This window comes from Hyla sarda, assembly GCF_029499605.1.
Source record: "Hyla sarda isolate aHylSar1 chromosome 2 unlocalized genomic scaffold, aHylSar1.hap1 SUPER_2_unloc_13, whole genome shotgun sequence".
Taxonomy (NCBI): domain Eukaryota; kingdom Metazoa; phylum Chordata; class Amphibia; order Anura; family Hylidae; genus Hyla; species Hyla sarda.
In genome coordinates, this window is record NW_026607600.1 from 238791 (window position 1) to 258033 (window position 19243).

General features: G+C 45.5%; 2 protein-coding genes across 2 annotated transcripts; one reads left to right on the forward strand and one right to left on the reverse strand.

The window, feature by feature from the left end:
* The first annotated feature begins 4973 nt into the window (after positions 1 to 4973).
* LOC130298338 (uncharacterized) lies at positions 4974 to 10005 on the forward strand. Its single transcript, XM_056551267.1, has 2 exons — positions 4974 to 5702; positions 9182 to 10005. Exons 1-2 carry the CDS (start codon positions 5099 to 5101, stop codon positions 9775 to 9777), a joined length of 1200 nt encoding a protein of 399 aa, XP_056407242.1. The 5' UTR covers positions 4974 to 5098; the 3' UTR covers positions 9778 to 10005.
* A 7462-nt stretch (positions 10006 to 17467) lies between these two features.
* LOC130298341 (uncharacterized) lies at positions 17468 to 18749 on the reverse strand. Its single transcript, XM_056551269.1, has 2 exons — positions 18249 to 18749; positions 17468 to 18162 (listed from the first exon to the last, which is right to left on the reverse strand). Exons 1-2 carry the CDS (start codon positions 18371 to 18373, stop codon positions 17562 to 17564), a joined length of 726 nt encoding a protein of 241 aa, XP_056407244.1. The 5' UTR covers positions 18374 to 18749; the 3' UTR covers positions 17468 to 17561.
* Positions 18750 to 19243: the final 494 nt, after the last annotated feature.

Below are 19243 nucleotides of genomic sequence, written 5' to 3' on the forward strand. Positions count from 1 at the left end.
CACACAGGACAGTGTGGCAGCACCTCTCGGGTTGGCAAGAAGCCAATCGGTGTCTTTGTTACAGTTAAATTGTTATTTATATAAGTAATTTTATAAATAAAGCTGTGGCCGATCCCCACACACGGAAAAGTTGAATTGTTGTTGTGTCAGTTATTATTTAATTAATTATTGTAGTAAGGGGGAGGGGTAGTTATAGCCTGCTCGGAGCTAATTGGGTCTCAACAGTCTTGCAAACTTCAGCTCCTCTCTGTGGCCTCTTAGTTGTTTTCCGAGCTGTTCATACTGAGCCATCTTGGCCTGGATTTTGGACCCAAAGCTGGCCAGGGATTCTCTGGGCCCCTTTACCCCCCATTGCTGGGGTTCTGAGGAAACAGATGCAGACTTTCCACTCCGCTGCCTGGATGAGCTTCTGCTGGAAGCTTTGCAGCTCCCAGCTGAGGTCGGGGGAGGGGGCCCCACATGGCTGTGGACCCTGGTGGATCTCCTCACCCCATCCTGACTACTGGCTGTTGCATTTTCCTTTGCACACCCCGCCAGCCGAGAACGGGGGGGGGTGCAAGATGAAGCCCCAGCTTCCCGGGGCTCCATAGCAGGAAAACCTACCCAGGTGTCTGCCACACACCTGGGGAGGGGTGGAAGAAAATCACTGCTTCTCTGGGAAACTCTGGAGCTCAGCAGAACACACCTTCTCTCCAGAGCTGTACTCACTATTCTGCTGGTGAGGTCACTGTGTACATACATTACATTACTTATCCTGTATTGATCCTGAGTTATATCCTGTATTATGCACCAGAGCTGTACTCACTATTCTGCTGGTGAGGTCACTGTGTACATACATTACATTACTGATCCTGTACTGATCCCGAGTGTGTGTGGGATGGGGGTGGGGGAGCGGGGGGCCCCCAAAAAAAATTGCTTGCCCAGGGTCCAATCAAAATTAAAGATAGCCCTGTCCATTATACATACACTGTACAGCAATCATACATCCATTATACATACACTGTGTCTGTGACTGTACAACAATCATACATCCAATCCATTATTAATGGATTGGAGGTATGCTTGCTGTACAGTCACAGTGTATGTATAATGGAGGTATGATTGCTGTACAGTGTATGTATAATGGAGGTATGCTTGCTGTACAGTGTATGTATAATGGAGGTATGCTTGCTGTACAGTGTATGTATAATGGAGGTATGCTTGCTGTATAGTGTATGTATAATGGATGTATGATTGCTGTACAGTCAGTGTATGTATAATGGAGGTATGCTTGCTGTTCAGTCACAGTGTATGTATAATGGATGTATGATTGCTGTACAGTCACAGTGTATGTATAATGGATGTATGATTGCTGTACAGTTTATGTATAATGGAGGTATGCTTGCTGTACAGTGTATGTATAATGGATGTATGATTGCTGTACAGTCACAGTGTATGTATAATGGAGGTATGCTTGCTGTACAGTGTATGTATAATGGAGGTATGCTTGCTGTACAGTGTATGTATAATGGAGGTATGATTGCTGTACAGTGTATGTATAATGGAGGTATGATTGCTGTACAGTGTATGTATAATGGAGGTATGATTGCTGTACAGTGTATGTATAATGGAGGTATGCTTGCTGTACAGTGTATGTATAATGGATGTATGATTGCTGTACAGTGTATGTATAATGGATGTATGATTGCTGTACAGTCACAGGGTATGTATAATGGAGGTATGCTTGCTGTACAGTGTATGTATAATGGATGTATGATTGCTGTACAGTCACAGTGTATGTATAATGGAGGTACGCTTGCTGTACAGTGTATGTATAATGGATGTTTGATTGCTATACAGTCACAGTGTATGTATAATGGATGTATGATTGCTGTACAGTCAGTGTATGTATAATGGATGTATGATTGCTTTACAGTGTATGTATAATGGATGTATGATTGCTGTACAGTCACAGTGTATGTATAATGGATGTATGATTGCTGTACAGTGTATGTATAATGGATGTATGATTGCTGTACAGTGTATGTATAATGAATGTATGATTGCTGTACAGTGTATGTATAATGGATGTATGATTGCTGTACAGACACAGTGTATGTATAATGGATGTATGATTGCTGTACAGTGTATGTATAATGAATGTATGATTGCTGTACAGTGTATGTATAATGGATGTATGATTGCTGTACAGTCACTGTGTATGTATAATGAATGTATGCTTGCTGTACAGTGTATGTATAATGGATGTATGATTGCTGTACAGTGTATGTATAATGGATGTATGATTGCTGTACAGTGTATGTATAATGGATGTATGATTGCTGTACAGTGTATGTATAATGGATGTATGATTGCTGTACAGTGTATGTATAATGGAGGTATGCTTGCTGTACAGTGTATGTATAATGGAGGTATGATTGTTGTACAGTGTATGTATAATGGATGTATGATTGCTGTACAGTGTATGTATAATGGATGTATGATTGCTGTACAGTGTATGTATAATGGATGTATGATTGCTGTACAGTGTATGTATAATGGATGTATGATTGCTGTACAGTGTATGTATAATGAATGTATGATTGCTGTACAGTGTATGTATAATGGATGTATTATTGCTGTACAGTGTATGTATAATGAATGTATGATTGCTGTACAGTGTATGTATAATGGAGGTATGCTTGCTGTACAGTGTATGTATAATGGATGTATGATTGCTGTACAGTGTATGTATAATGGATGTATGATTGCTGTACAGTGTATGTATAATGGATGTATGATTGCTGTACAGTGTATGTATAATGAATGTATGATTGCTGTACAGTGTATGTATAATGGAGGTATGCTTGCTGTACAGTGTATGTATAATGGATGTATGATTGCTGTACAGTGTATGTATAATGGAGGTATGCTTGCTGTACAGTGTATGTATAATGGATGTATGATTGCTGTACAGTGTATGTACAATGGATGTATGATTGCTGTACAGTGTATGTATAATGGAGGTATGATTGCTGTACAGTGTATGTATAATGAATGTATGATTGCTGTACAGTGTATGAATAAAGGAGGTATGATTGCTGTACAGTGTATGTATAATGGAGGTATGATTGCTGTACAGTGTATGTATAATGAATGTATGATTGCTGTACAGTGTATGTATAATGGAGGTATGATTGCTGTACAGTGTATGTATAATGAATGTATGATTGCTGTACAGTGTATGTATAATGGATGTATGATTGCTGTACAGTGCATGTATAATGAATGTATGATTGCTGTACAGTGTATGTATAATGGAGGTATGCTTGCTGTACAGTGTATGTATAATGGATGTATGATTGCTGTACAGTGTATGTATAATGGATGTATGATTGCTGTACAGTGTATGTATAATGGATGTATGATTGCTGTACAGTGTATGTATAATGAATGTATGATTGCTTTACAGTGTATGTATAATGGAGGTATGCTTGCTGTACAGTGTATGTATAATGGATGTATGATTGCTGTACAGTGTATGTATAATGGATGTATGATTGCTGTACAGTGTATGTATAATGGATGTATGATTGCTGTACAGTGTATGTATAATGGATGTATGATTGCTGTACAGTGTATGTATAATGGAGGTATGATTGCTGTACAGTGTATGTATAATGAATATATGATTGCTGTACAGTGTATGTATAATGGATGTATGATTGCTGTACAGTGTATGTATAATGGAGGTATGCTTGCTGTACAGTGTATGTATAATGGATGTATGATTGCTGTACAGTGTATGTATAATGGAGGTATGCTTGCTGTACAGTGTATGTATAATGGAGGTATGCTTGCTGTACAGTGTATGTATAATGGATGTATGATTTCTGTACAGTGTATGTATAATGGAGGTATGATTGCTGTACAGTGTATGTATAATGGAGGTATGCTTGCTGTACAGTGTATGTATAATGGATGTATGATTGCTGTACAGTGTATGTATACTGAATGTATGATTGCTGTACAGTGTATGTATAATGGAGGTATGCTTGCTGTACAGTGTATTTATAATGGATGTATGATTGCTGTTCAGTGTATGTATAATGAATGTATGATTGCTGTACAGTGTATGTATAATGGATGTATGATTGCTGTACAGTGTATGTATAATGGATGTATGATTGCTGTACAGTGTATGTATTATGTAGGTATGATTGCTGTACAGTGTATGTATAATGAATGTATGATTTCTGTACAGTGTATGTATAATGGAGGTATGATTGCTGTACAGTGTATGTATAATGAATATATGATTGCTGTACAGTGTATGTATAATGGAGGTATGATTGCTGTACTGGGAGCAAACGGAGCGGGGGAACCCCTGGCGTAGTGGCGTCTTGACGGGGGTTTTAGTGGCCCTCCCAGATGTTAGTAAGGGTTAATGGGGTTAGAGGTATATTTCAAGAGAATGGGGGTTAAAGGGTTAAATGGCTGCTGCTCCTTTAAGGGACAGTAGCAGGTGGCTCGAGAGTGGGGTGAAAGAGAGGTCATCTGGAGGGGAGGGGGAGGAGTGTATATAGGGGGGTGCCCCAGGGGGGGAGGGTACTCACCAGTCGGCGTGTAGAAGCGAGAAGAAGGTGCCATGTCGTCCCTGGATGATCTTTTCACCCACCTTCGGGCTGCTGCAGCGTCTCATGGGAATGCTTGGGTGCAGGAACAGTTGCGGGGGGTCCTGGGGATCGGGAGTGGGGTGCAGGCTGGCCCCCTCCCTGGCTTGCGGCGCGGGTCCCGTAGATCCAGGGCTCCAGAGCGTCTGAGTCCTGAGCCCACTCCCCGTAGCAGGCGGCGGTGCCTGAGCCCTGTGCGGTCTTCCCGGGAGATGGCAGGTACAGTGTGTGGGGGCACTTCCAGTGCCGCTTCCCGGGGGACAGTGTCAGGGCGTAGGGCAGAGGATGCAGGAGGGGGGGCAGCTGCTGGTCCCTCCGCTCCTTCCCCACTGTGCGGCCCGGGTGGTGGTGCGGCCGTCCCTGAGGTGGGGGTGTCAGGCCGGAGATCGTTGAGGAAGGGCACCAGGAGTGAACGGGGGACGGCCGGAGCTGCCGGTCCCCCTGTGATGGCGGCTGCGGTCTCTTCATCTGCCCGACGTGAGGCCCGGCAGAGTGGAGGAGGGGAGGCAGGGCCGGCCCTGTCCAGTGCAGGGTCGGGCTCTAGGCAGCGTTCTGGGGCCAGGTCTGCAGAGGAGAGGAGGCCCGGAGGCAGCAGGGACACGGCTGGCTCACCTTCTCTGAGTGCAGCCCAGCAGCGTACAGCACAGCAGCAGAGCTCCGGGAGTGCAGGGGAGGCCAGAGCTCGGAGATCTTCTGTCAGCGTCTCTCTGCCTGTGAGGGAAGATGGGCTGGCTGGAGGTCGGCAGGATCCAGAGTGCTACAGTGAGAGGGCGCCACCTGGTGGTAGGAGTCGGCATGGCAGGTCTGGAACTGCAGTTGGGGAATATTCTCCTTCTGATTCTTCCCTTTCTGATTGTGCTGCAGATGCTGAAGAGGAGCTGGCGAATCCGGAAAGGAGGGCGGCCGGTGAGGCGGTCATTCGTCGGCGGGAGCCTGGAGCGGATTTGGCGGGACCTTCAACAGCGCTGGATGACAGGAGTGCGGCCGGCGGTTCCAGGGAGCGGACGCCCAGGCCTGCGGCTGCTGGGGCATCGGCTTCGGGTCAGCCTGGTGAGTCCTCTGGGGATTTGGGGTTGGGGCCTGTTCCTTTGAATGTGACGGGGGATGGGGGGTTGCGGGTTTTGCTTTCACAGTTAATGAGTGTTTTGTCTGGGCGTCCTGGGGGTACGGCTGTGGGGGCGTCCCCAGTTCCTGTGTGGGTTGCTCCGGCGGCGGGAGTACAGGTTGAGGCGCCGGCGGGGGGCGGGTCGGTGGTGGCATCGGCCGTGGGTGGAGGTGCTGCGGGAGCTGCAGCGGTCGCTAAGGCAGCGGCGGAGGATGTCCGTATGGCGGACTCCGCGAAAGGGGAAGTGTATGTCTGTTTTGAGGGGCCCCTGGGGGCTCACTTGAAACCGGAAGTGAAGGAGAAGATCTGGAAGGACGAATATGTCGAGATCTTCTCCTTGCTTCCGTTGGAAAAATTTAATTTAGATAGGAAGAAGCCGGAGGAGAGTAAGAAGGAGGAGGAGGAGAAACGGCGGTATCGGCTGATACCTCGCACGTTTACTAATTGGATGCAGGCCTTTTCTATCCTGGCGAGTGTTATTGGGGAGAAGGCACCAGAACATTGTTCGGCGCTTTTTTGTTATTTTGATTCTATTGGTGAGGCATACCGGGTGTATGGGGGAGTGGCGTGGCTGCGTTATGACGAGCATTTTCGTCAGCGCAAGGCGGTCCGGGCTTCCTTGAGGTGGGATCATAAGGACATAAGTTTATGGATGCGACTTATGGCCGCTCCTCGTGGGGGGTCTCAGCCCTTTCAGGGGGCGGCCGGCGGTTTCTCAGCGGCCGGACAGTCGGCCGGTTCGCGTCGGGGCTGCTGTTGGCAGTATAATGAAGGGCATTGCCGCTTCCTCTCAGATTGTAAATTTAAGCATGAATGTTCGGGGTGTGGGGGGGGCTCACAGTTTCTCCCGATGTTTTAAGCGTGGGAAAGGAAAGGGAGCTGAGGCTTCAGCGTCCCGGGGCGACTCCAGTGAGGGTGAACGTGATGCGGCCGTTTTTAAGACAGTACCCAAATAGGTCGGCGGCGGTTTTGTTGGAGGAGGGTTTTAGTTTGGGTTTTGTGATTCCCAGTTCGGCAGTTGCGCAGGGGGTTGGGGGGCGCAATTTGGTTTCGGCTTATGGTCATCCTCAGGTGGTCACGGCTAAGCTGCAAAGTGAGGTGGCGTTGGGCAGGATGGCGGGTCCTTTTCCGGACCCGCAATTGGCGGATTTGGTGGTTTCACCGCTAGGCCTGGTTCCTAAAAAGGAGCCGGGCAAGTTCAGATTGATACATCATTTGTCTTACCCGGCTGGGGCTTCGGTTAATGATGGGATTGAGGAGGGTGTGTGTGCGGTGACATATACCTCTTTTGATGCAGCGGTGCGGTGGGTTCGGAAGTTTGGACAAGGGGCATTATTGGCCAAGACGGATGTGGAATCGGCGTTCCGTTTGTTGCCGGTCCATCCGGGTAGTTTTCATTTATTAGGAATTTGTTGGGAGGGTCAGTATTATGTTGATTGTTGTTTACCAATGGGCTGTTCGATTTCATGTGCGTATTTTGAGGCTTTTAGTTGTTTTTTGGAATGGGTGGTGTGCCAGGAGGCCGGCTGGTCCTCTGTGCTGCATTACCTTGACGACTTTCTTTTTTTGGGGCCCAGGGGCTCTCGGATTTGTTCGGTGTTGTTGCATACTATGGAGGCGGTAGCGCAGCGTTTTGGGGTCCCGTTAGCTCCTGATAAGACGGAGGGACCGTCCACGGTGGTGAAGTTTTTGGGTATAGTGATTGATTCGGATCGTATGGAGTGTCGCTTGCCGGAGGATAAGTTGGCGGATTTGAGGCAGTGTGTGCAGCAGTGTCGGCGTTGTAAGAGGGCACCTTTGAAGGAGGTCCAGTCGTTGTTGGGGAAATTGAATTTTGCCTGTAGGATTTTACCTATGGGTAGGGTTTTTTGTAGACGTTTGTCCTTGGCCACGGCGGGGGTGACGGTTCCGCATCACTATGTTAGGTTGTCTGGGGAGGTGCGTACAGACTTGGAAGTGTGGGATTCCTTTTTGTCGGTTTACAACGGCAGGTCCATGTGGATGGCGGAGGTGGTTGATGATGCTGAGTTGGAATTGTTTACCGATGCAGCGGGTTCGGTAGGTTATGGGGCATTTTTTCAGGGGGAGTGGAGTGCGGCGGGGTGGCCGGATTCTTGGCGTGCGGCGGGTTTGGTGGCTAATCTAGTTGTGTTGGAGCTGTTTCCTATTGTGGTGGCAACGGAAATTTGGGGGGATCGGCTGAGGGATAGGAGGGTCCGTTTTCGTTGTGACAATATGGGGGTGGTCCATGCGATTAATAATCAGACTTCTAGTTCTCCGCCGGTTTTGCGCTTGCTTCGTCATTTGGTTCTGCGGGGATTGTTGTTGAATGCGCAGTTTGTTGCTGTACATGTTCCAGGTGTTGTCAACTCTGTCGCTGATTCTCTTTCTCGTTCACAGTGGGACAGGTTTCGCGTGCTGGCACCGGAGGCGGAGCGGTGCGGGATCCCTTGCCCCGATTGGCTGTGGAGCGTGGTTTGGGAGCGGCGGCGCAGTTGATTCAGAGGTCACTGAGTGCTCGCACTTGGTCTGCGTATTCGAAGGTTTGGGGTGAATGGGAGGTGTTACTGGAGAGGGTGGGTGTGTGTGCTGGTACTGAGGACTGGGTGACTGTGGTGCTGTATTTTGTGGGGATGCAGTTTGAGTCGGGGGTGTCTGTTTCGGGTGTGTCACGCCGTATGTCAGCTCTGGCGTTTTGGTTTTTGGTGCGGGGCCTGGGGGATGCCACTAAGCATTTTTTAGTGCGTCGCGCCCTTATGGGATACCGTAGGGGGGGTACGCAGCCGGATAGGCGTCGCCCGGTTTCTTTTGATTTGTTGGGTTTCCTGGTGGAACGGGTGGAGTGTGAATGCACGGATGCTTACGAGGTGCTGTTGTTTCGGGTGGCGTTTGTGTTGGCCTTTTTTGGGGCCTTTCGAATTTCGGAACTGGTGGCTCAGAGTAGATCGGTGGTTGGGGGTTTGTTGTATGGGGATGTGATTTTGCAGGCGGAGGGGGTGAGTTGTTTTTTACGCAGGTCCAAAACTGATCTGAGAGGTCGGGGTTGTTGGGTGGTTCTAGGTGATTTGCCAGGGTCCTTGGTGTGCCCGGTGCGATGCGTGCGGGCGTTTCTGTCAGTGAGGCCGGATGGTATGGGATCTTTTTTAGTGCATAGGGATGGGTCATCTCTCTCGCGCTTTCAATTTGTGTCTGTTTTCCGTAGATGTTTGAAGGCACGGGGGCTAGATCCTGGGGATTACAGTTCTCATTCATTTAGAATAGGGGCCGCCACTGAGGCGGCCCGGTGGGGGATGGGTGAGGAAGTGATTCGGCGGATTGGGCGATGGGAGTCTGCTCGTTTTCGTCTGTATGTTCGTCCCCATCTGTTATGATTATGTTACGTGGGTTATTTTGCTTGCTATGTTTTCTTGTTTGTGTTTTTCAGGTCGTGATCCGTGCTTGGTGTGGATTTTTGGTCACTCCTATGTTCGGAGGGGGGCGATCCGGGCTGCGGTGAGACGGGACGGGAGGCAGCTGGGTTTTTCGAGGGACCTGGCGGTGTTGCGGTGGATTGGAATTGGTGGCATGCTGTGGTGCGGGGTGCTCCCTGAGGTACAGTTCAACGCTTCTTTGGACCGCCACCCGGACATCTTGGTGGTGCATGCTGGGGGCAATGATTTGGGCCTTCGATCGTCACGGGAGTTAATTAGAGACATTAAGCTTGACATTCTGAGGCTAAAATCTACCTTTCCAGGTTTGTTGTTCGTTTGGTCTGACATGGTGGCTCGGCGGGTGTGGCGGCACGCCAGGTCGGTGGATCGCTTGAATAAGGCTCGGGTCAAGCTCAACAAAGAGGTGGGTCGTTTTGTTCGTAGGAATGGGGGGATAGTGGTGAGGCACACTGATCTGGAGGGGGAGCCTTGGGAATTCTTGGATCCTGATGGTATTCATTTAAATGACATTGGAATGGACTTGTGGGCGTTGGCCTTGCAAGGGGGTATTGAGCTGGCGTTGCGTGTGTGGCGGGATGAAGGTCAGTGAGGTGTCACTGTCTTTCATCTGTGGCATGTGAAAGGGTCCCGGGGGAGTTAGTAGTTTGAAAGATAAATGTTTGAGATGGTTCAATTGGGCCTCCTGGTGGTGGTTCTGGGCCTCAGGAGTTCGAGGGATTGTGCGGAAGGTTACCGGGGTGCCTCTGGTCCAGGGGCTCGCGGCCAGGGGTAAGAAGCGTGTTGCACAAATCCGGTTGGGGGAGGGGAGTGCCCTCCAGTTTGGTTATGTTTATATGTAAATATTCAAATGTTATTTATTGGTTTGTTAAATAAATGGGCCACATGGCCCAATTTTCCCACAGCAGGTGTCAGTGTCTTTTCTATTGGGAGAAGGGGTTGTTACGTGGTTAAGAGTGGGTTAGAGAGGAAGGGATGTATCTAAAATCCCATCCAGTCATGGGAGCAAACGGAGCGGGGGAACCCCTGGCGTAGTGGCGTCTTGACGGGGGTTTTAGTGGCCCTCACAGATGTTAGTAAGGGTTAATGGGGTTAGAGGTATATTTCAAGAGAATGGGGGTTAAAGGGTTAAATGGCTGCTGCTCCTTTAAGGGACAGTAGCAGGTGGCTCGAGAGTGGGGTGAAAGAGAGGTCATCTGGAGGGGAGGGGGAGGAGTGTATATAGGGGGGTGCCCCAGGGGGGGAGGGTACTCACCAGTCGGTGTGTAGAAGCGAGAAGAAGATCCCGCCCGCCCTTTTTTTAAACGCTTGGTGGGTGGGATTCTGATAAGGGGGAGGCATGTGAAAGGGTCCCGGGGGAGTTAGTAGTTTGAAAGATAAATGTTTGAGATGGTTCTGGGCCTCAGGAGTTCAAGGGATTGTGCGGAAGGTTACCGGGGTGCCCCTGGGCCAGGGGCTCGCGGCCAGGGGCTTGCGGCCAGGGGTAAGAAGCGTGTTGCACAAATCCGGTTGGGGGAGGGGAGTGCCCTCCAGTTTGGTTATGTTTATATGTAAATATTCAAATGTTATTTATTGGTTTGTTAAATAAATGGGCCACACGGCCCAATTTTCCCACAGCAGGTGTCAGTGTCTTTTCTAAAGGGAGAAGGGGTTGTTACGTGGTTAAGAGTGGGTTAGAGAGGAAGGGATGTATCTAAAATCCCATCCAGTCAAGTGTATGTATAATGGATATATGATTGCTGTACAGTCACAGTGTATGTATAATGAATGTATGCTTGCTGTACAGTGTATGTATAATGGATGTATGATTGCTGTACAGTGTATGTGTAATGAATGTATGATTGCTGTACAGTGTATGTATAATGGAGGTATGCTTGCTGTACAGTGTATGTATAATGGATGTATGATTGCTGTACAGTGTATGTATAATGAATGTATGATTGCTGTACAGTGTATGTATAATGGATGTATGATTGCTGTACAGTGTATGTATAATGAATGTATGATTGCTGTACAGTGTATGTATACTGAATGTATGATTGCTGTACAGTGTATGTATAATGGAGGTATGCTTGCTGTACAGTGTATGTATAATGGATGTATGATTGCTGTACAGTGTATGTATAATGAATGTATGATTGCTGTACAGTGTATGTATAATGGAGGTATGATTGCTGTACAGTGTATGTATAATGGATGTATGATTGCTGTACAGTGTATGTATAATGGATGTATGATTGCTGTACAGTGTATGTATAATGGAGGTATGATTGCTGTACAGTGTATGTATAATGAATGTATGATTGCTGTACAGTGTATGAATAAAGGAGGTATGATTGCTGTACAGTGTATGTATAATGGAGGTATGATTGCTGTACAGTGTATGTATAATGAATGTATGATTGCTGTACAGTGTATGTATAATGGAGGTATGATTGCTGTACAGTGTATGTATAATGGATGTATGATTGCTGTACAGTGTATGTATAATGAATGTATGATTGCTGTACAGTGTATGTATAATGGAGGTATGATTGCTGTACAGTGTATGTATAATGAATGTATGATTGCTGTACAGTGTATGTATAATGGAGATATGCTTGCTGTACAGTGTATGTATAATGGATGTATGATTGCTGTACAGTGTATGTATACTGAATGTATGCTTGCTGTACAGTGTATGTATAATGGATGTATAATTGCTGTACAGTGTATGTATAATGGATGTATGATTGCTGTACATTGTATGTATACTGAATGTATGATTGCTGTACAGTGTATGTATAATGGAGGTATGATTGCTGTACAGTGTATGTATACTGAATGTATGATTGCTGTACAGTGTATGTATAATGGATGTATGATTGCTGTACAGTGTATGTATAATGGATGTATGATTGCTGTACAGTGTATGTATAATGGAGGTATGATTGCTGTACAGTGTATGTATACTGAATGTATGATTGCTGTACAGTGTATGTATAATGGAGGTATGATTGCTGTACAGTGTATGTATAATGGAGGTATGATTGCTGTACAGTGTATGTATAATGGAGGTATGATTGCTGTACAGTGTATGTATAATGGATGTATGATTGCTGTACAGTGTATGTATAATGGAGGTATGATTGCTGTACAGTGTATGTATAATGGAGCCTCCAATCTAAAAAAAAAGCTTCCAATCCCCAAAAAAGTTTTAATAAAGTTTTTCATTTTGTTTGTATTGATATTTATATGAGTGTAGGTCTGTTTATGTATGTGTGCATGCAAGCAAGAGGGGCTGAAACGTCGCACTGTTTGACATGTGGAATAAATAGTTATTTTTTGGATATTTGGAGTGCCGCACCATTTTTGAAGTTTTCAATTGGCTGTGATCGAGCCTGAGGAGCTGGCACCCACCTACTGTGGTAAAGTAGTGCTGCATTTTTTTCGACATTTATATATATATATATATATATATATATATATATATATAGGTATATAAACACACACGCGTGTGCGGTGTGAGTTTGTGCTTTTGGGTGCACACTCCTCTACACCCCTCTGTCACCCATGTACACTCCTCTACACCCCTCTGTCACCCATGTACACTCCTCTACACCCCTCTGTCACCCATGTACACTCCTCTACACCCCTCTGTCACCCATGTACACTCCTCTCTACCCCTCTGTCACCCATGTACACTCCTCTACACCCATCTATCACGCATGTACACTCCTCTACACCCATCTATCACCCATGTTCACTCCTCTACACCCCTCTGTCACCCATATGCACTCCTCTCTACCCCTCTGTCACCCATGTACACTCCTCTACACCCAACTATCACCCATGTACACTCCTCTACACCCCTCTGTCACCCATGTACACTCCTCTACACCCATCTATCACCCATGTACACTCCTCAACACCCCTCTGTCACTCATATACACTCCTCTCTACCCCTCTGTCACCCATGTACACTCCTCTACACCCCTGTCACCCATGTACGCTCCTATACACCCCTTTGTACATTCCTCTACACCCCTTTCACCCATGTATGCTCCTCTACACCCCTGTCACCCATGTACACTCCTCTACACCCCTGTCACCCATGTACACTCTTCTGCACCCCTCTGTCACCCATGTACACTCCTCTATACCCCTCTGTCACTCATGTACACTCCTCTACACCCCTCTGTCACCCATGTACACCCATCTGTCACCCATGTACACTCCTCTACACCCCTCTTTCACCCATGTACACTCCTCTACACCCTTCTGTCACCCATGTACACCCATCTGTCACCCATGTACACTCCTCTACACCCATCTGTCACCCATGTACACCCATCTGTCACCCATGTACACTCCTCTACACCCCTCTGTCACCCATGTGCACCCATCTGTCACCAATGTACACTCCTCTATACCCCTCTGTCACTCATGTACACTCCTCTATACCCCTCTGTCACCCATGTACACTCCTCTACACCCCTCTGTCACCCATGTACACCCATCTGTCACCCATGTACACTCCTCTACACCCCTCTGTCACCCATGTACACCCATCTGTCACCCATGTACACTCCTCTACACCCCTCTGTCACCCATGTACACCCATCTGTCACTCATGTACACTCCTCTAAACCCCTCTGTACTCTCCTCTACACCCCTGTCACCCATGTATGCTCCTCTACACCCCTGTCACCCATGTATGCTCCTCTACACCCCTGTCACCCATGTATGCTCCTCTACACTCCTTTCACCCATGTATGCTCCTCTACACTCCTGTCACCCATGTATGCTCCTCTACACCCCTGTCACCCATGTATGCTCCTCTACACCCCTGTCACCCATGTATGCTCCTCTACACCCCTGTCACCCATGTATGCTCCTCTACACACCTGTCACCCATGTATGCTCCTCTACACCCCTGTCACCCATGTATGCTCCTCTACACCCCTCTGTCACCCATGTATGCTCCTCTACACCCCTGTCACCCATGTATGCTCCTCTACACCCCTGTCACCCATGTATGCTCCTCTACACCCCTGTCACCCATGTACGCTCCTCTACACCACTGTCACCCATGTACGCTTCTCTACACCCCTCTCTACACCCCTCTGTACACTCCTCTACACCCCTCTAAACCCCTCTGTCACCCATGTACACCCCTCTGTCACCCATGTCCACCGCTCTACACCCCTCTGTCACCCATGTCCACCCATCTGTCACCCATGTCCACTCTTCTACACCCCTCTGTCACCCATGTAAAAAAAAGAAAGAAAAAAAAGTTTGGCGCCTAATAGGTTTGTTTTGCAGGTTTAACGGTGAAGAATTGTGGGTGGAAGAAATCGTGATGATGGCCCAGACCAGATGGAGAAGAGAAGGCAACGATGCAAATTAGAGAAGACGTCATTGGTGAGTTGCTGTATAAAGCAGCACTTTAAACTACATACTCACTGATAAATAGATATAGTGCATTGCGTTTTTTACCGTTTTATCCTTTTTTTTTTCCTTGCTCGTCAACCTCGGTAGCGGTGCCCCGTGGAAATTTTTTTCCCAAGGTGTGCCCCGACCCGAAAAAGGTTGGGAAACACTGGTATATACATACATTCATAGATATATGGGATACAATACAGGAATATGGGTGCACTACTGTGGTAGATGTAAACAATACATTGGCTATCCCTCAACACTGATGTTAAAATTGAGACATTCGCCAGTGTATCCTTATATGAAGGACACACCAGAGCCCGCACACCAACGCCAAGGTTTCTCAAATTGGTGCGAGACCTAACGCTAATCCTACCTGTGCTTGATAAGCAAAACAGGGGCCAGTGGGCAATTACGGCAGCATTCGGTTGACTCACAACTTCCTCCCAGATACCCTCCAGCGTGACTGAGCACACATGCAATGGGAGGAGGGAGGCAAGCTGCAAGCCCCACCTGAGTTGGCTAATATGGGTGCCTGGCCTCACAGGTGCTACCTTAATGCTGCCTTGTAGATATTCAAGGAGCATTAATGTTGGAGTTTACACACCTCCAAATATAAAATTTAAACAAACAACAAAAAACGTGGTCTCAAATGGCTGGAGGTGCTCAACCCCAAATGCGGTTGTGCATTTTTACTGGGGGAGCAGATCCTGCCCTTGTAGTCCGTTGCTAGGGGCGATCCCCAGCATAAAAATGCATACAATGGAGGATGCCTGCAGCGGACTACAAGTGCCACAAGTGTGGTCAGTATATAGTATACATTCATATATATGGGGGTCAGTATATAGTATACATTCATATATATGGGGGTCAGTATATAGTATACATTCATATATATGGGGGTCAGTATATAGTATACATTCATATATATAGGGGTCAGTATGTAGTATACATTCATATATATGGGGGTCAGTATATAGTATACATTCATATATATGGGGTCAGTATATAGTATACATTCATATATATGGGGGTCAGTATATAGTATACATTCATATATATGGGGGTCAGTATATAGTATACATTCATATATATGGGGGTCAGTATATAGTATACATTCATGTGTGGTCAGTATATAGTATACGTTAATATATATGGGGGTCAGTATATAGTATACATTCATATATATAGGGGTCAGTATGTAGTATACATTCATATATATGGGGGTCAGTATATAGTATACATTCATATATATGGGGGTCAGTATATAGTATACATTCATGTGTGGTCAGTATATAGTATACGTTAATATATATGGGGGTCAGTATATAGTATACATTCATATATATGGGGGTCAGTATATAGTATACATTCATGTGTGGTCAGTATATAGTATACATTAATATATATATGGGGTCAGTATATAGTATACATTCATATATGGGGGGCAGTATATAGTATACATTCATATATATGGGGGTCAGTATATAGTATACATTCATATATATGTGGTCAGTATATAGTATACATTCATATATATGGGGGTCAGTATATAGTATACATTCAAATATGGGGTCAGTATATAGTATACATTCATATATATGGGGGTCAGTATATAGTATACATTCATATATATGGGGGTCAGTATATAGTATACATTCATATATATGGGGGTCAGTATATAGTATACATTCATATATATGGGGGTCAGTATATAGTATACATTCATATATATGGGGGTCAGTATATAGTATACATTCATATATATGGGGGTCAGTATATAGTATACATTCATGTGTGGTCAGTATATAGTATACATTCATATATATGGGGGTCAGTATATAGTATACATTCATATATATGGGGGTCAGTATATAGTATACATTCATATATATGGGGGTCAGTTTATAGTATAAATTCATTTGTGGGGACAAGTATATAGTACATTTTTATGTTGGGTCATTATTAGTGTTGAGCGGCATAGGCCATATTCGAATTCGCGATATATTTTCGCATAAACAAAAATTTGCATGGGCGAAAGTTACCATATGTGAAAAATTTGCATAAACGAAAATTTGCATATGCAAATTTTCCCATATGCGAAAATTTGTACGCCAGTCTCACACAGCAGTATTAGAGCCTTCTTTACACCACGCAAGCTGGAAGCAGAGAGGGATGATCACTGTGATGTGTACTGTGGGGGAAAAAACAATATTCATAATTTCGAATATATAGTGCTATATTGGTGAATATTCGCGAATTCGCGCATTGCGAATATTTGCGAGCAACACTAGTGTTGACCACCATACGAAGGGGCAGCCGGCACGCCCCCTCAAAAAAAGCGCTATGGCAGAGCCAGAGATATCCAAAGGCAGCGCTGCATCAGTCCCCCAAAAAATGTGAGTTCCTGGATTTAAATATCTATATTCAGGATGGCTGTTCGCATACTGCCAACTATTTTAAGGAGGTGGATGCAAACAGATACCTCGACTTTAACAGTTGCCATCTTAAATATTGGAAGAAGAACATTCCATTAGGTCAAATGAAAAGAATCCGAAGGAATTGTTCTTCCACCCAAAAATACCTACAACAACTAGAGAACCTGGAGGATGGTTTTAAACAAAAAGGGTATCCCAAACCCCTTATACAAGGAGCACGCCAGAGAGTGGACGAATTAGAACAAAGTGCTTGCTTGAAAAATAATAAACAGGGTAATGCAGAGGGGGGTTATAATGATGAATTTGATTCTGTTTTTCTAACTAGGTATTACACTTCACACACCAATATTTTTTTTACATTTTTTTTTATTTTTTTTTGTATAGGTAATATCACCAGCTCATATTATTGTGTCATGATTACTGGCACCATATGTAGTCCCCCAGTTATTCTTCTTTAGATGTTTTCCGTGTCCTGTGCAGTATCTCTCCCAGAAGTCCACTTGATGGCCCCCGTGGTGGTCTACACCCCGAAGTCATCAATTTTTACTCTAAGAGAGAGTGTGCAGCTGTTTCTGGAGACGGTCAACAATAACCTCTGCATGGTGGAATAATAGGTCACGATGTTTATCAGGATCAGTAGAAGCATCACCCACTCGATGATTATGATGGGGATTTCACGGATCTCGTCCCAGTCTTCATCATTATGGAATAATTCCTTTAATGTTTCATATCCAAAATAGAAAACTACACAGACAAAAGTCAGGCCACAGCAGGTGCATCTACTATGGTGGATGACTTTTTTTGCTCCTGGTAATTTATACATCTGGATGGACTGCCCAAGGTAGTATAAGGCTTCACATGTAATGGAAATTATCGTGCTGACAAAGTGTATCCTGGGATATTCTTCGGGGGACAATACATGCATAACAGCTGTGGAAAAACAGGAGGCCCACACAATGGCCAGCAGGATCCTCTGGATCAGGACCTGATGACCCCTGAACTCTTCAGTATGCATAACCATATACTTATAAATAAGAAAGGTTAGTACCAAAGTGCCAATGGACGTCCCTATGAATCCAATTCTGAATAATATGCTTTCGGGAAAGACATTTCCCACGTCACTGTGAAGGAAAAGAAACCAATGTTATTATGGATATTTCCTCACTCCCAACCCATGAAATAAGAATCATGTGCTTGTTTATCTTACCTGATGCTCATCAGTGGCGAGGCTGCATGGCCGAGGACGACCGTCATGATGTAGCTGGTGGCAAGCCAGGCTGCACACCAAAACGCCAACAGGAGGGGGACGAACCCCAGTCCTTTTAGCTCCATTTCAGACAAGTAGAAAAAGAAGACGCTAATCTCACTATTCTCACTAATCGCACTGGAACAGACTGAAGGCTCGGGCGGCTGTCAGTGGGATGTCAGGCCTCCAGCTGTCTATGACATCACATGTGACATGTCAGAATGACTGCTTGTTTCTTTGAGCTGCCATGATTTAGTATCTGCTATAGACAGAACCTGATGTTTTTACTATGGACCTTACAGACCTCAGAACCCAAGTAATTAGTGCAGGGGCTCCATTTTGATCATCTCATATTTCACATTATTTGAGTTCCAGGGCTCAGATACATTTGCACCCTCTATAGCAGTGGTCTTCAAGCTGTGAACCCCCAACCGCTGCAGAACCACAACTCCCAGCATGCCCAGACAGCAACTTTGCATAAGGAAATAGTCTAATTAAACTTTTCTTATATATAGAATCCCTGAAATCTCCAATCTCTCCTTTTATTGCTTTATGATCTGTGTTACTTATTTGTAAAAAAACAATGTTTCTGATTGTCTTCCCCCCACACACTTATGGGCTATCTCTTCAAACGACTTTATTTGACCTAAAGCGTATAATTGATTTACATAAATAAGCCCCTTTTCATCCAAAAGAGTGAATCTTTAATTTTAAGGAACTCTTTAAGTGCTTTATTCGACCATAATGAAGTAAAGTCAAAACTCCATGTGATTTAAAAAATAAATGTAAGTTCCCCCCATACTTAATTATCTAGATATGCATGGGTGTAGTGAGTATCCCAGCTTCCAAAATCTCAAAAATATCCTTCATTTTTCAGAGGCTTTTTCAAAAATGAAAGAAGCGATCTGATTGGTTGCTATGGGCAACTCAGAAACTTTTCCTCTGGGCAGGTTTTG

What these genes read in the sequence shown, in the direction of transcription:
- LOC130298338 (XM_056551267.1), top strand. Translation starts at nt 5,099, where the DNA reads ATGGCGGCTGCGGTCTCTTCATCTGCCCGACGTGAGGCCCGGCAGAGT. An exon ending in ATCGGCTTCGGGTCAGCCTG is followed by an intron (nt 5,703 to 9,181) that starts GTGAGTCCTCTG and finishes TGTGTTTTTCAG; the next exon opens with GTCGTGATCCGTGCTTGGTG.
- LOC130298341 (XM_056551269.1), bottom strand. Translation starts at nt 18,373, where the DNA reads ATGGAGCTAAAAGGACTGGGGTTCGTCCCCCTCCTGTTGGCGTTTTGG. An exon ending in TCGCCACTGATGAGCATCAG is followed by an intron (nt 18,163 to 18,248) that starts GTAAGATAAACA and finishes TTTCCTTCACAG; the next exon opens with TGACGTGGGAAATGTCTTTC.